Raw genomic sequence first — 16,964 nt, 5'->3', positions numbered from 1 at the left:
ATTTGGTGACTAATTAATTATACAAAATAAATATTATTTTTAAAAATTAAAAGTTGAATCCGGATGTAGTAATAATAATAAACAGATCAATCAGCTGATGCATTAATTAGCTGTGTAAGCGTTACATTGTAAACTGTCCCACGTTTTATATTAAATTAAAAAAGGTAGAGCAAATTCATTCCCATTGTCACAAGACAAAACAGGTAAGCAAAAGAGCAAGGCATGATTGAAGGATTTCAATGAATAGTAGTAGTAAACCAAGAAAAAAACAGAAGCATCCTGGAAATCTTTTGAACAAAAGATGGGTATGTCTCAAGACAATCTAAGAGGGTTTATTTTGGCATTGTTGTCCAGTGGGTTTATTGGAGCAAGTTTTATCATTAAAAAGAAAGGTCTTAGAAGAGCTGCTGCTGTTTCTGGTGTTAGAGCTGGTTTGTCCTTCCTTTTTCTTTTTTGGGGATTTAATCCTTTTCGTCTTAATTTGGGTTTTTCGTGTATGCGTTTGATTCTTTGGAGTTTTGCAGGTTATGGTGGATATGCATATCTTTTGGAGCCTTTATGGTGGTTGGGCATGGTCACAAGTATGTTGGGATCTTGTTTTCGTCTTTCTCTCTCTTTTTCTTGTTCTGAGTTATGATTTAAATGCCTGATATGTAATTTAATTTTCAAATTACCTTTCCTTTTTGCTTTGTCGCTATCAAAATTTCTCATCCTTTTTGTTGATTATGTAAAATTTTCGTGTCAAAGGTGAATGAATTTGTGTTGTTATAACTTTGTTGAATATTATTGCTTTGTATAATTTGATGTTTTAGGTCCTCGGGTAATTATTTCGGTTGCATAAAATCACAAACTATATATATACATAGGGTGTTAGGTGGGATTTTGGGGTTAGAATTGTAGCAACAGATGCAATAATGCAGGAAATATCATGAAATTGGACAATTGTTCTGGTGATAAATAAATTGGTTGCGTTTTGTCCTTAAACTGATTCTTTGTAGAATACCTTTTTTTGTGTATAATATTTTGTTGTAGTGATTGTTGGAGAGGTTGCAAACTTTGTCGCTTATGCATTTGCTCCAGCAATTCTTGTTACTCCTCTTGGTGCATTAAGCATTATTGTAAGGTAATATCTTATATTGGTTAATCTTTTCTTTTCTTTTTCTTCATCCCTTGACTTTCAGAACTTTGAATTGTGTGCCTCAGTGCTGTCTTGGCTCACTTCATGTTGAAGGAGAAGTTACATCAGCTAGGGGTTTTAGGATGCGTTATGTGTATCTCAGGTTCGGTCATAATAGTTATCCACGCACCACAAGAGAGCCCTATCACTTCTGTTCAGGAGATATGGGCTATGGCTACACAACCGGGTTAGTTGTCACCATCAACCATCTTTCTCAGTTGTCTCTTTTTCGTGTTAAATCGTCGAATAATGCTGTTTCCTTTCCATTACAGCATTTTTACTCTATCTGGGCTCAGTTATTGTATTGGTCGTCCTTTTGATCTTATATTTTGCACCAAGATGTGGGCATACAAATGTGTTGGTTTTCACTGGCATTTGTTCATTAATGGGATCTCTCTCGGTATGTTATTTCAACTACTAATTGTTTCAAATTTATTTTGCTTCTGACAAAAGAATTAATTACTTTTTTCCTGGCATAGCCAACTATGAATTGAGTAAAACTATAACTTCAAAAGCTGCCTGATTTATCTAAATTTAAAATAGGTGACATATAATCATTTTTTGGAATTTAAAAAGTTTTCAATAATGTGAAATATTTAAATCTTAAAATTTTGAATGTCCCTGGAATATTTCAGTTTCATAAGGCTTTGATCCTTCGATCAAGGTAAAGCCATCAGTTAATGTGATCATCCAAGAGTCAAGATATGCACTTTTCTATGACTAAAGAAGGGAGTTTTATAGCCGAATCTACCATTTAATAAATATATAGTACACCATGACTAAATGTGAGCTTCTGAGCTTTTCATTTACTGGTCTTCTTGATATTATCTTTTTCAAAAACCGAAACTAGGTCTTTATATTATTTTCTTTTTCAAAAAGTTATCAATGTGTTGTCTTATTTTTATGAATACAAATGCAGGTGATGAGTGTTAAAGCCCTTGGAACCGCACTCAAACTAACCTTTGAGGGAAAGAACCAACTAGTCTACCTGGAGACATGGTTCTTTATGTTCATTGTCGCTACATGTGTCATTATACAAATGAATTATCTCAACAAGGTAGAAATTTTGTTGTGTTTCGGGTAAAATATTTTCTTCCAAGTCATCTAGAATCCTTTCCACCACATTCACAGTTGAACACATTTGAGATAAGGTTATAAAGTTAAAAACAATATCTAGAATAACCATTTGTGTCCCTTGGCTTTCCGTCTTTATGCATTGAGGAGATTTCCTTAAGGATATCTGGTTGGGAGAAGGTTTCAAGTATCTGGTTTTGCATATGTTTCTCTTGTTCTCTAAAAGAAGGATATTTTTTTATGAAAAACTTCTTTGATATCTAACACCTAGTTGTTTAATTTGCCTTGGTCATGGCAGTCTTTCCATGTTCAGTATGGTGCTTTTAATATTTAACATATGCTAGCAGTAAACTATCATGTACAAGGAGGTTTTGGTTTCAAAAGCTGGCTCAAATAAGTCACGGATATGAGTTGATGCCATCAACTCTTTTTAAATTTTCTGTAAATAGTTTCTGATCTGAAAAGTATTCTGATGTTTCAGGCCCTTGATACGTTCAACACTGCAGTTGTGTCCCCTATTTATTATGTCATGTTCACATCGCTTACAATCATTGCCAGTGTCATTATGTTCAAGGTATTGCATCATCAATTACTGATTACATCTTGCTAAAACTATTATCATCTTTTCCTTGTGAAGTCTCAGATGTGAGAAATTAAGGTCAAAGTGTCATGACTTAATGAATAGGCTGCAGCTGGCTTGGATAAAAAGTAAACATAGATTTTAGGTGCTCCAGTCCTCCCTCTGGGAGTCCTAGCCCGTAAACTGAAGTTCGGCTGGACTGAGTTCAGAAGTAAAACTCATTTACTGTGCCCGAAAAAGAAATTAAATATAAACTAAGGAAACTCTTCTAAACTCTTATGGAATACTGAAGCAGTTTCTGCAGCTTACCTATTTAAGCTGTTCCAAATTTAGGACAGCCTAGTACTGTATATCCCCTTTTGAACCAATATTCATATAAACATATTTTCATTCGAAGATCTTCTGCTTCAGGCGAATTATGAATCCAAAGTGTGTATAACACATAGATTCTTTACATATTTCAGGATTGGGACGGCCAAAACACAGGAAGCATCATATCTGAACTATGTGGCTTCATTGCTGTGCTTTGTGGTACCATTCTGTTAAACTCAGCCAAAGACTCTGATAGAGGTTCTTCCTTCAGAGGTGTGTAAAAAACTTATTTTCTGTTATCTCCAGTCTGTGTCTTCGGGTTAAATACTTCAATCTCTCTATTGGAATGTTATGTTATTTAAATAATTGCAGGTGAGCATGCACCTCTATCCCCTACATTGTCTACCGGACTCTTCAGTGGTAACCGTGAAACTCTGAAGCATGATGAAGAAAATGAGCTATCGCCTGATGATATTTGTTTGAGGAAGCAAGAACCGTACTAAGATGGCTAAATTAGTAAATTGGGAGTATAAACACATCTAACATTTTGTGTGCTATAATTGCCAAGGTGAAATCCAAGTTTCAAGAATCCTTAGACGGTAACAGAGATGATTTTGCAAGCATGAGTCCTGGTTGCACTAGACAAGAAACAAAGTGACTGAAACTACTTAAACAGCTGGGCTTGGATTTCATTGTTAATCATGTGCAGTACCGGGATGCTACAAGCTTGGAGAGTGAATTGGTGGGTGATGGTGCTTGAAAGGGTGACATTTTCAACTGAAAAGCTCAGCAGATATGGGTGCTGAAGGAGACCTCAGACCTGGATTTTGGCAAGGGAAGGTGGGTTTCTGAGATTGTTGAAAATTTTAATTAGGTAGGACAGCAGGAAGAAAGGTAGTATGATACATATGGATAAATCAAATGTAGTTTCTTAGATTAATTGGATTTAAATTGTGGTTGTTGACGTGATTTAGTTGCAATGCAAACATAATGGATATTATGTGGTAATTTTGTTGTTCATTTTACATCCTTTTTAAAATACATTTGTTGCAAGTATAATTATGAATTTATGGTTTTGTTTTGATGGTTGAGTCAAGATCTTCCCATCAAATTTAATAATTAACCAACCCCCTGCACTTCTTCTATTCGGTAATGTGAAATAGATTTCAACATTGGATTTTAAGCATTACTTTCAAGTGAGGTAATTTCAATATCATCTATTTTTTAGATAATTTAATGTTTCCTTAGTAATTTGACATTTTTAATGATTTTTGTTCATTTTGTTTAAATCAAGATAAAATATTTATGTATTTATTATAAGCTGAAAATTTAATATTTAACCTATTATGTTACATCTCATTTATTACATTTTACTTCAAATATTACTTTTATTAAAATTTATCATTTCTTTTTCTTCTTTTTTTTACCATTTTGGTTAAATTTATCTGTAAATAGCATGTTTTAGCAATAAAAAAGCAATTTTTTTTCATTTCCCTGTCACTTTAATTAAAAGAGAGTTCAATTTCAAGTTTATTTATTTGAGAAAAGAGATATTGATTTAATAGAGAAATACATTCATTGATTAGAAAAACAAAATATTAAAAGCCTTAGTGAACAAATTCTATGAGAATAATTTAATAATATATGGGTTTAGATAATTTAGATTTGATTAAGCTAAAAAATTGAAAACAACAAAAGGTAAGATGAGGTGACCATAGGCTAATGTCATCAATATATGATTTCACTCCACCTTTTCACCACTGAGTGAGTGAAGCGAAAGGTCATAAATATTTATTCTCTACTAATCAACATCCTGACATGCCACTCTTAAAAACCTTAAGTTTTCCTCTTTCAGATTTTTCTCTTTTTATGAAAATTGGTGAAGTGTGTAGTTTTCATAATTTATATTAAACCTCAACTTCCTTTTCTGTCGGCTTTACATTACTATCATTTTCAGTTATTCAAATTCAGAAATGCAAAAGAGAGCTTTCCCTTAACATGACTGCCTGCCAGAATATAAGATTACTGCTACTAAGTAAGAAGTTTGTTCTTATTTTTTAAAGATTTTGTATAGATTGCTATACATTGTACATTTTAAGGAACAGCCCATGTTCCCCTTTTCTTGTAAATAGAATTATAATTATAGGTTTTCTCTTTAATTATCATATCTTGGAAGCATCAGCTGTTACCCGGCACAGTGCAACGGCAGTCTTGGAACCAGATTGTCGACCCAGATGGTTGCTGATGAATTCACCCGCCAACATGAGCTTTGCCAGATCCACATTCGTCTTCACACCAAGGCCGTTCAGCATATACACCACATCTTCCGTGGCAACATTCCCTGAAGCTCCCTTTGCATATGGACAACCACCCAACCCCGCCACTGATGAATCCACTGTGCTAATCCCCATCTGTTCATATAAACAACATTTTAATTTTTTTTTTATGCTCATCTAGCAATAAATCTCAATGATGCTTTGAAATCAATATTTTTTCACTTTTAGCCGATTATAGCAGTACTAACTACTAGAAACATGGACAGCTTCGGTATTTGAGCCAAAACCACCCCAGCAAGGGTGGAAGGAATTCTGACCGCACTGTCAATCTTCTTGTCAGTGGCGGCAGGGGTCCAAAATCAGTGGTATGGAATGATGTGAGACGGTAACTATTTTAAAGGATCCCAGTCTCATTATCTTACTTTCAACTATCCATTACAGGTTTCTGAACTGTGTGCTACTCAATACCGTAAAGGAACTAATGACTCATTTGGTTACTAGTATAATAACATGAGTAAAAAACATATTTAGCACGTGTTCTAAAATAGTTAAGACATAAAATGAAAAATAATTAATACAAATTTAAACATGCAATTAGAAAGATGAGTAAAAACTCTTGTAAAAAATAAAACCTCTTCAAAATATGCGGAAAATTTTCCTCTCTTTGCTACAAACAAGTCAAGCGAGTGGCTAAAAATTACCAATTGTGATTAGCTTATACTTAACCAATGACTATTAACATGTGAAAAAAATAATACTCCAACCAAAAGTACCATTAGTGTATTAATACAAGAAAAAGCGTGATTATTACAAAAGTATTAAACAATTTGTCATAACATAAAAAATAATTAGTACAAATTTAAACTTGAAATTAGAACTCTAGTAAAAATTTTCAAAATAAGTAAAAAAAATTCCTCCCCGTGTTTAAAACAAGTCATGTGAGTGATTAAAAATTACCAAGTGAAATTAGTTTATTGATAACTCATGTACTAAAAAGTCTTGAAAAAATAATACTCCTACCAAAAGAAGCATAATTATTATGTAATGATTTGATTTATGGCTAGACTTTGTTTGTTCTAAGGCTTACTTGGAGAGAAATTAAAATATTTGGAAGAGATTGTCCATAAGTGTCGTGGAAGTGGACAGCAAGCTTTTCAGCAGGAACAACGGCCATTACTGCTTCAAGCATAGGAATCACAGTACCTGTGCCAAAGAGAAATGGCTAAGAATTCCCAATGGCCAATGTTTGACTCACATATAATCCAAGAGAAGAACAAGAACTTCAGAGAATTCTATATGCTTATTGCATTGGGGTTACAGATAACCATCAATTCTTCGAGAGCGATGTTAATCCCAAAATAAAACAGCAACTCCTATTTGGTTTTTACATTTCTTTTCATTGAAATGAAATCATAAATAACTATAAAGTATGCATGTATGGAATAATATGTGCCAACAAGGACGGACAGATGGATGTGTATAGGTATGCATGTTTGTATAAATGGGGTGCATGCATACATGTTAATGTGATTGATGGCTGTATGCATGCATGGGATAGATGCAAGTATGAATGCATGCAGATGCGAACTTGTAAAACATATGAAATATAGAATAGGGAAAAAAAAGAATATAAAATAATAATTTGCAATATTCTATTGTTCTAATTTATTTTGAATTGGAATAATGGGATATTGCAATTAGCTTTTTCATTTCATTTTTATTGCAATATTCATGTTTTTCAGTCCTCTTTTTTTCCCCTTTCTTTTTGTGGATTACCGCCACATGAACTAAAGTAATGCATAATTTTAAAGTTCTAAATGAGGAAAACAAAATAAAAAGCAGAAAATATTTACAAAAGAAAGCAAATGCAACAACAAAAAACCTAATAGTGATTGCTTCCTACTCAACCAAGATACTTTAGTTTCTAGAAGGTGACAGTCTAGACTAGAGCATTACCAGGGGTCCCAACTCCAATTGTATCACCAAGGGATATTTCAAAACAACCCATATCGTAAAGTTCCTTTGCCACATAGGCCACTTTCGACGGAGGAATTGTTCCTTCCACTGGACATCCAACCACGCATGAAACATACCTGTAAACATTTTTTAGCATCATGCAATTTAAGCACCGTACCAGCCAAAATGAATAAAGCACAAACAAAATATTCCAACTAGAGTTATATTGCATTTATTCTTTTTGATACATAGAATTATATTGCATTTGATTTTTTATGGAACAACGATTCAGATTTAGAAAGGCAGAAAAGATAATTGAATATTTTTAACTACAAACCAAATTCAAAAAATCTATTAACAATCTATAATTCAAATATCCACTCTGAAACAATTATTATACCAGCAAAACATGCTGAGGTAATTATAAAGCCTTCTCATGGGAACAACTAGAAACGGAAAAGAAAAGATAAACAAAGAACAAAGTTCCAAAGGCCATAGGCCTAAAATTTGCACATTGACATTTTTAATGATTCATTACTAAGACAAAGTATATCACTACACATCTGAAAAATCTGCATTTCCGCCAAAGCATTTGCTACAGCATTCCTGATATGTGTGTGTGTGTGTGTGTGTAAAATTGACAGGAGAGCAAAATCTAGGAGATATTACTCGGGGAACAAGATTCATTTTATTAATCCAAGTACAGAGAAGAAAACAGCAATAGTAGCTATCAGTCATGAAAATAATGACAATAAGGTTATAGAAGACATACCCACGTACAGGAACTGAATGCTCCTTAGCAGCAAGACAAACAGCACGGTAACGGGCAAGGCTTTCTTCAATGCTGCAATTAATGTTTGACTTTGAAAAGGACTCGGAAGCAGATGCAAAGATTGCTACTTCTTTTGCACCTGCTGCAACAGCAGCTTCAAAGCCCTAGAATAATATGAACAGCAGATTAGGAAATTTATATGGCATCAACATGATGTTGATGACTCTTTTTTATTCAAAGGAAAGTTACCAACCTTCACATTAGGAGTTAGAACAGGCAGTCTGGCATCCTCTATGTCGCAAACTGCTTTCATTACATCTTTTGCATCTGCTAGCTATATAAAAAGGTAAAGAATAAATCAAAAGCAGATTATCCAAATATTAGCATGCGATAAGTAAAGTATCTCATTCATACTCAACAATAAGTGTCTTCCATGGGATAAATTTGTAAGCATGTATGGTTCTGAACTAAAATCAAATGCGTAGATAAATATGCATACAAGATATATACATACATTTGTGTATATCATTGTTTTCCACAGAATAATTATGTATCTTGCATGTATCTTGTGACCATACACACAAATTTATGCAATTGCTAGCGAAATAAAAAAGGTAAAGAATGAATATAATGCAGGCTATCTCAAATATCAGCAAGAGACAAATCACATATCTCACTTGAATCCAACGATAACTGTTTCCCATGGAATAAATTTGTAAGCATGTAAGGTTCTGAATTGAAATACACACAAATGAAGTGCTAACATATGCATGCAAGATAAATACATACATTATGCAAACCCAACAAAGACAGCACAAAGAGGATAAAAACCTATCTGGCTACAAATGATAATCGAGAGAAGAACCTATGGCAGAAAGAATACACTAAGTCACCAGGAAAAAAAATTAGCATCAAATAATTCTACTTTGATTATCAAGCCATGATACCTGAGGAACCCATTTAGGAGATACAAAACTTGTAGCTTCAACAACAGGCAACCCTGAAGACACCAATCTCCGAATCAATTCAACTTTCACAGATGTAGGTACAATATTCTTCTCATTCTGTAATCCATCCCTCGGACCAACTTCTACTATCTTCACAAACTTTGGAATACCATTTAAAAACTGCATCACATGAATAAAAAGTATTAGATAAAGAAGTCAAGAGCTTAAAAAATATTAGATAATGAAGAACTAGAAGAAAAAACACATTCCACTAATAATCCAGGAGACAAATATTACAGAAAATCCTGATAGTCTCAAGGGAATGAAAAGTATACAATTCTGTTCAGGTTATTTATTACCTTATTTGTTATGCTCCTTGTGCCTCTTTCAGTGCACTTGGAGCTATAGTGCTGATCTGGCAAGTTCCTTGATTTACAAACATGTCCAAATTTCATCCTATTCTTGCTTAAGCTTTTAGCCCTTCGGTTGAAGGCTTCACCATCAGATGCATCCCTCACATGTCTTCTCCATGGGAATGCCTCCCCTTTATATTCTTCATAATCCTCACTGGAAAATATATTTTTCAATAATGTCAATAAATTGAAAACTGATATGTGCAGAATACAAACCATGCACATATTATGGTATAAAAAGCAATAGAAGAAGTGGAAGCATTGGCAATTAACCATATAGATTATACACTAAATTTCATAGGCAAAACTAAAAGCACACATTTCTGTTCTTTTGACATCCTAAAATCGAATTTAAAGAACAAAGTGCTAATGCCCATTAAATGTTTGGAAGTTCCACCAAAGACAAAAGGAACCCAAAAGAAAAAGGTCCCAAGTACTTGATGAGTAAATAGAAAAGAAATCATTATCCCTGAGAGTCGGGATGTATCTGATGTTTAGGTGCAGGTGTGACCAGGGAAGTGAATGACTCAAGTTTCCTGTAAACTACTCAACCTCGGCTCATTACAACTCAAGTTTTACTTATTCACTATTAACCAAACATGAAGTTAAGTACTCAAGCAATAAGACAAGTTATAGTCTAGTTTAATGCTTGAATAAAGTGGTCCTAAAAACCTTTTTGAACCTTTTAACATTTCTAAATATAAAATAAAAATATAAATCAAGCATTGATTTACATATTTAGAAATTTTATTTGAGTTTCATATTCAAGACTGAGTCTGTGACAGAGCCAAGTTTCAAAACCAAATTAAGTTGAGCTTGAGTAGCTAGATTGTGATTATGAGCTGTGCTTGAGTATAAGAATAAAGCTGGATCTTATTTTATCAATGGACAAACTGCCCAGGCAATAGTTAGGTTTTAAATTCTATTACTAAATTGACCCATTTAGCCTTTGACAGAAAGATCTACTTGAGTCAACCAAGACTGGTATAAAGTACCATCTCCAATTATGAGGTATAAACACAGATGTAAACAACAGATACTGTAAAATATAAAAAAGAGAGAAAATTGTCCCAAAATTGATACCATCACTTCTAAATTTTATTAGTAACTTCTGCGAAACAAAAAGGAGAATATAAGTGCTCTTAGGAGACCACTCCTTCAGATAATAGTATCTGACTTACTCGGAGCTATTGGATGTGCTGCAACCCCTCCCTTCGATCCAGCAGTTTCCCATGCCCATATCATCTACTGTGGGCCGGCAAGCACCAGCTGAGAACCTCTGAATCCTATCTATAGTACTCATGCTAGGAAGCTTGTCAAAACCGAGTGGTTCCTCCAAACTCGACATAGTGAACAAAACTCAAAGGAGATACTGAAAAGTAAGCAGAACACATATTAGAGCTTAACTGAAACAGTAAAATAAGGTCTTCTCACAAGAAGAGGAGATCAATAAAAGAGAAAGTAAGGATCGTTTGATTCATTTAAACATCTCATTCTTTAAAATATTTCAGCAGATTAACCATTTCTTAATTACGTATACGCATATCCACTTCCCACATGTGACTAAATTTTTGTCAAATTATCAGGAAATAAGAGGAAAATATTCTGCAGCACATGTGAAAAATCAATTCAAAAAGAAAAAGCCCCAACCAACATGATATAAACAACAAAAGCTAATAAACATGATATAAACAAAAAAAGCTAATAAAACAGCGGTAAGAACAAAATTATAGCTAAAGTATGAGATGTTGCTGCCCACTAATCATAATCAATAAATAGAGTTTCAAAATCCCGTAAGGTAAACTAGGTATGACACTAAACAATTTTTAAGAGATCACGAACTGAAAAGTCAAAAAGCTAATTCTGTTTGATTTACCCTTTTTTTGCCTTACCAAAGTGCTTAAAAGATGCAAAAATCTTCTACCGTGAGAAAACATAGGAAGTTTTAGTTTTTCTTAAATAAAACAATTAAGAAATAGGGAGATTGGGTCGAATAGTTAGACAAGAATCCAACTCATCAGAAAATTTTACATGAGAAGAGACAGAAAAGGAAGATATGTCCTTAATAGACTAGTATAGATAAATCAACAGAGCCAGTTTCAACCAAGCAACCTTGCTTTACTTTGATTCTCCAGTTTCTTCTCTCCTATTTCATAGCTTCTACAATAAAGGTTGGTGTCATCTATTTCTCCAGCACACCAGCTTGCTTTATTATTCTCTACTATGGAAATTGCTGCTATTGTCACAGTAGCTGGCATAAATCTTACCACCCATTATAACAGATATATATATTCATTCAGAATCACAAGCATTCTTATTTCCTGTTCATACTAGTCCAAGTTGACTATAACCTGCACTTCAAACTGACTCATTCAAGGGAAAATAAGCTCTTTAAAGTGGACAGGTAATGACCCAAATGTGAACTAAAGAACTTTCCTTGACTGAATAATTAGTTGCTAGCAGGTGAAGGTTTGTTTTGTCCTTCAAGAAGCAAAGGAAAATTTGCTGATAAATCTCACTTGTAACAAATTGCATTTAGTTTATTCAAACATAAAAGCAAGTCAGATCATATTATATGGCAAAAAACTATGACTAAAGTTGTGTCTCAAATACTTTATCTCATAACAGGTTAATCTAAAGTTTAGGTCCTATCAAATAGACACTAATCTATACACCTATAGTTTGATTTTATAGATCATCATACAGCAAAAACTTATCAAACTGAAACAAAACATCAAAGCAATTAGTTTTCTGTTGTTCCAACATAGAGATCGTACAACTACAACATAACATCAAAGTACTAGATTTCATCTGATATTCTCACTCAACAGCAATTATCACCATTTTCTTCTCTACCTTCTTCAAGCAAAAACACAGATGGACAGCTCTAAAGCTTCAAGAAAAGTTTTTCGTTTTCCAGAACACACGTCCTGATAAATACCCTAGGCAGTACAACTGCACTGCACCAAAAGTAAAAAGCTCTAGTCTAGATAATTAAACTCTTGGAGTCTTCCAGGTCTCAGCCATAAAATTGAGAAATACTTGCCTAATTTCAAAGAGAAAAGAAATGCCGGCATTTACTCTCAGAAAGAAGAAAAAGTTCAAAATGAAGATATTTCAAATTCCCAAGCAATAAATGTAAGCTATTCTATGCCATTATTATTTGCAGCGGGTGCAATGTAATATCTAACTATGGATTTTACATTGAACTCTGAACTTTTACATTCTTCTTTTTTAGTCCTTTAAGATGACATCTATATACTTCGATAAGCCTTCTAAACAGTTCGCGCTCCTTTAAATTTTCTAGGCAACCAAACAGCAGAACAACCTGACATCAAATCTTCCACCAGAATCCAAACCTCTCAAAATCCTAAACTCTCTGTTTCAATTTCTAAGGGAAAGAGAAATGAATTTGTTTCTAAGCTCGGACATTTTCCTGCTGGCTTGTTCCTTTTCCATATAAAAGCAAAAAAATAATAAAAATGAAAAACAATTGAACTACTCCATAGAACTTTCCAACCAAAACAGAACACGCAACATTCAAATTCTCATTTCTTTTCCTTACTCGTTTAGCTACTAGATTTCTCAGCGTCAAAAAAGAAAAAAAACAATTAATGAAAAAAAAACAATTAATGAAGAAATCAAAGAGAAAGAATAAAAGAACCGGAATGAAGAGGGAAAAAAAAGTAGAGGGAGAGAATTACCGAAATAGGATTTCGGATAAAAGAGAAAAGAAAGAGAAACCCTAGAATTTGGGGGTTTAGAAGAATCTGGAGAGGGTTTTTTTTCTTCCAAAAGGAGGGGGAATTAAATAAAAGAGGAGGACGAAGAAGAAGAAGAAGAGCAGGTAACGCAACGTGCAGGACGGAGTTGTTCACAATGCATTTCTTGTTCGAGTTTGGTGGGACAATTTTAAATTCATTTAATTAATTTTTTTTTCTAAAAAAAAAATCTTTCGCTGAAGCCTGGGGGACTGAATTGGGTATAAATTTATCAAAATATTAAATACACATTTATTATTATCTGTCTGAACAAACTAAATTAAAAATATACAAAGACATAAAGCTATTAGTCATAATTTCAAAAAATAAAAATTACATAAATATCCTTATAACTTTTTTTTTGTATAATTTTTTTTGTCGGTGATATCAAATTCAATCAACTATATATATAATTTTATAACAATATAAATTATACTAATGCTTTTTTCTTAATAAATTTTAATAAAATGTTTTTTGTATAAAAACTAACATTTATATATTTAAAAAAAACCAATAAAATGGGTGTGTCGGCTTGTTGTTTAATTTGATATTTTAAGTAAAATAAAATACACTTAATTAATTACATAAAATAAAATTATGATTTTTTTAAGGAAAAAAACCTACTTATTGTTAAACTAACAATTCCACGTTAAAAGAAAAACACTTTTCACCGACAGAAAAAAACTTCCAAAGTGTAATTTTTATTATTTTTCTATTAAATTATATGAATTACACAAATTAATCCGAGACTAACTTGATTGAAAATTTTAAAAAATTAACAAATATTATTATATAAGTAATTTTTAATTATAAATTTTATATATATATTCACCTCACATTGTGAATGATGCACTTATGAGTTATAAATATCTATATTTTTCGTTTTTATATTTTATCACAACAAAACATTTTTTTTATATATTTATTGGTAGTGCGTCAAATACTAATTATAAGTTGTATAATTGAATTTAATGTTATAAATAAATTATTTTAATAATAAATATTTCATATATTTCATTTTTTTTATAATAAACATTTTAAAAGAATAACTACCTATTTTAAGAAGAAACTATGAATTTAAAAATATAATATTATTTTTCCTCTTTCAACTATTTTCTTTCCACATAAAATATGTTTATTCAAATAATAAATGTGAAATTATTCTGTGTATAAATTGGAGTAAAAGGGAAGGATGGCGAATGGTGGTAGGCAGTTTTCAGTTGGAAGTTACGTCATTTTCTTGTTGGTATATATTTATTCTTTTATTTAAGGGTAAATTATCAAAATAATCACTTTTGTTGGCTTCATGTTATATTTTAATCATTTATGTTTGAAATGTTACGTTTTAGTCACTTACGTTATCATGTTGTAACATTTTAGTTACTAAACCGTTAATTGTTGTTAATAGTGTAACGATAAGTTGATGTGACATGTTAAATCATCATTTCAAACAAAAATTTTAGGTTAAATTCTACAATTGGTCCTTTTTTTTATTTTGAGCAATTTTTTTTTAACTTTCCCTTTTTTTTCTTTTTTTTTCATTCTCTTTTGCTTCTCCCTCTATTTTCCTCCCTTCTTCATTTCTTTTAACGTAGTTTTTCTATGTTTTCTATTTGTTAAAACTAGTCCACAAGCTTGCCTCACTAGAAAAAATTTAATTGTTCAAAAATTAAAAGTGTAGGGATTAATTTTAACAAATGGAAAATATAGAAGAACTATGTTAAAAGAAATGGAAAAGGGAGGAAAACAGAGGGAGAAGCAAAAGAGAATGGAAAATAAAGAGAAAAAAAAAAGTAAAGTTAAAATAACATAAAAGAAAAAAAATAAATTGCTCAAAACAAAAAAAAATATGGGAACCGATTGTATAAATTAACCTAAATTTTGTTTGAAATAATGATTTAACGTGTCATATTAGCTTAACATTACACCGTTAACCGTAATTAATAGTTCAGTGACTAAAATGTTACAAATGCGATAGCATAAGTGATTAAAACGTAACATTTTAAACATAAATGACTAAAATATAACATGAGATAAATAAAAGTGACTATTTCATTATTTACCCTTTCTTTAATAATAGCCGCCTAATTACATCACCACCGTCCATTTTCTTCATCAAATTTGCTTTTTGTTTTTAAATTAGCAATTAAAGTAGTTGACAGACACTGTTTTATGTTCCACGACTTATTCATGTTTCTAAAACTTGAAAATGTCAACACCAAAATCAAAACTTGAAAAATGTCAATGTCCCTAAAATCAATATAGCTACATTGTATACTCCCATTAAGTTGGGGGTTCAAGTAATTAATTAAAAATAAAGTTTTAATTATAAAATATCTTTTTTTTAATTGTCAGAAATAAATTAGCAAAATCTGAAATAATTTGAGAGTAAAAATTATGATGTGATAGAATTAAAAATATGTCACATTGTTCGGACTAATCACTTCATAATATAATTTAAAAATAAAATAATACATGAACTGGTAAAATATATTTATTGATATGCAATTACTATGTAAATTAGATCGTGACAAATTATACAAAAAAAATTTGATAAACTTATGCAAAAACTATTTTAGGAGTTAGGACATGACATGAACAAATAAAATATTTTCTAAATAAAATCATAATAATAAAGGTAAACTACATCGTAGGTCACTCTAAAATAGCGTCGTCTCTATTTTAGTCATTCTAAACTTTTTTTTTGTCAATGTAGTCACTTTAATTAAGATAATTGCTCGAGTTGGTTATTGCCGTTAAAAATTTCATTAATCTGTTAACAGATTGCTGACGTGGATTTTTTTACTTTTGACTAGTGTAATACCCGATTTTGGCCCGAGTAAAAGGCCCAAACCGATTTAAAACAATGGCCCAATTTCGAATATGGCCCAAATACAGTGGTCCAAAACGGATGAGGAAACCCTAGGGTTTCTGAGGATCAACAGCGCCGCAAGCCACCTCCACGCGATCTCCACCTGCACAGCAAGAAAGGAAATAAACAACAATGGCAAGAAAAATCAAGAAAATTGCAATAGATTTGTTTCTTTGTTTTGTATTTTTATTATGGCTATAAAAAGCCATTGAGATACTGTATGAAAGAGGGTGAAGGGGATACAAAGAAAAAGAGAGAAAACAGATACAAGAATTTTTTGAATACAAAGGTTTCTTTTTTTTATTTTCGTTCTACATTATTGGCGTTCATCATTCTTTTACTATCTATCTATATTTTTTCTTTTTTCTTTTATTTTTATAGTTTGCTTAAAATAATAAAGAGGAAGAGAACGGGAAACTTACCTTTTCTGCCGGAACCACTGAGTTGTTGCCATCTCCGTCGTAATCGGAGCTTTGGCACAAGGCTGAGCGGTGGCACTCAAGGGTTGATGAAACCCTAAAGAAGCCATTTCATATGCTGCTTCAGAGAAAGGGGAAACAAAATTGTTTCCTTAAATTTGGCTTTTTTTTTAAACTTAAAAAGAAGCAGAACGGTGCCATCCAGTGGGGTCCACACATTTCCACCCTATGTGGGAAATTTCACATTTAGACCTCCTCTTTTGCGACATGTTTGGATTAAAACTATTGTTACTTTTTAATTTGTCCCAAATGTTTCTGCCTTTGTCCATTTCAGCCCATATCGCTGCACACCGTTTTGGGGAGGCGAATTATTTCCGATTTGGCCCTCCATGTAATTTGCATGTC

The 16,964-nt window shown here is 32.1% G+C and overlaps 2 protein-coding genes and 1 long non-coding RNA gene across 5 annotated transcripts; 1 reads left to right on the top strand and 2 right to left on the bottom strand.

The window, feature by feature from the left end:
• Positions 1 to 140: 140 nt before the first annotated feature.
• LOC107954311 (probable magnesium transporter NIPA3) lies at positions 141 to 4,151 on the top strand. 2 transcript variants are annotated; one of them, XM_016889827.2, is made up of 9 exons: positions 141 to 431; positions 525 to 581; positions 1,033 to 1,123; positions 1,204 to 1,364; positions 1,450 to 1,577; positions 2,097 to 2,234; positions 2,733 to 2,825; positions 3,296 to 3,416; positions 3,516 to 4,151. In XM_016889827.2, the coding sequence occupies exons 1-9, from the start codon at positions 302 to 304 to the stop codon at positions 3,644 to 3,646; spliced, it is 1,050 nt and encodes a 349-aa protein (XP_016745316.1). In that variant the 5' UTR covers positions 141 to 301; the 3' UTR covers positions 3,647 to 4,151. The 2 variants fall into 2 exon arrangements, with proteins under 2 accessions (XP_016745316.1, XP_016745317.1); XM_016889828.2 differs by lacking the exon at positions 3,296 to 3,416.
• Positions 4,152 to 5,172: 1,021 nt separating this feature from the next.
• On the bottom strand, positions 5,173 to 13,461 carry LOC107954312 (hydroxymethylglutaryl-CoA lyase, mitochondrial). 2 transcript variants are annotated; one of them, XM_041097660.1, is made up of 9 exons: positions 13,212 to 13,461; positions 10,689 to 10,879; positions 9,454 to 9,661; positions 9,095 to 9,274; positions 8,401 to 8,481; positions 8,148 to 8,311; positions 7,376 to 7,512; positions 6,507 to 6,622; positions 5,173 to 5,554 (listed from the first exon to the last, which is right to left on the bottom strand). In XM_041097660.1, the coding sequence occupies exons 2-9, from the start codon at positions 10,853 to 10,855 to the stop codon at positions 5,306 to 5,308; spliced, it is 1,302 nt and encodes a 433-aa protein (XP_040953594.1). In that variant the 5' UTR covers positions 10,856 to 10,879; positions 13,212 to 13,461; the 3' UTR covers positions 5,173 to 5,305. The 2 variants fall into 2 exon arrangements, with proteins under 2 accessions (XP_040953594.1, XP_016745318.2); XM_016889829.2 differs by having other exon boundaries at positions 11,620 to 13,396.
• A 2,595-nt stretch (positions 13,462 to 16,056) lies between these two features.
• Positions 16,057 to 16,698, bottom strand: LOC121219456 (uncharacterized). The gene is made up of 2 exons (XR_005916229.1): positions 16,563 to 16,698; positions 16,057 to 16,243 (listed from the first exon to the last, which is right to left on the bottom strand). It is a non-coding gene; the product is annotated as an uncharacterized lncRNA (long non-coding RNA).
• Between the last annotated feature and the right edge of the window lie 266 nt (positions 16,699 to 16,964).

Source organism: Gossypium hirsutum, chromosome D07 (assembly GCF_007990345.1).
Source record: "Gossypium hirsutum isolate 1008001.06 chromosome D07, Gossypium_hirsutum_v2.1, whole genome shotgun sequence".
NCBI classification, from domain to species: Eukaryota; Viridiplantae; Streptophyta; class Magnoliopsida; order Malvales; family Malvaceae; genus Gossypium; species Gossypium hirsutum.
Note: the sequence above shows the minus strand (reverse complement) of the source record. Positions and strands in the feature narration are given on the sequence as shown.

Bases quoted from the DNA above. Each gene is read 5' to 3' on its own strand.
- LOC107954311 (XM_016889827.2), top strand. From the start codon at position 302: ATGGGTATGTCTCAAGACAATCTAAGAGGGTTTATTTTGGCATTGTTG. The intron at 432-524 runs GTTTGTCCTTCC...GGAGTTTTGCAG, and splicing joins TGTTTCTGGTGTTAGAGCTG to GTTATGGTGGATATGCATAT. The intron at 2,235-2,732 runs GTAGAAATTTTG...CTGATGTTTCAG, and splicing joins AAATGAATTATCTCAACAAG to GCCCTTGATACGTTCAACAC.
- LOC107954312 (XM_041097660.1), bottom strand. From the start codon at position 10,855: ATGTCGAGTTTGGAGGAACCACTCGGTTTTGACAAGCTTCCTAGCATG. The intron at 8,482-9,094 runs GTATCATGGCTT...CTTTTTATATAG, and splicing joins CTCCTAAATGGGTTCCTCAG to CTAGCAGATGCAAAAGATGT. The intron at 7,513-8,147 runs GTATGTCTTCTA...AAATGTTTACAG, and splicing joins CATTCAGTTCCTGTACGTGG to GTATGTTTCATGCGTGGTTG.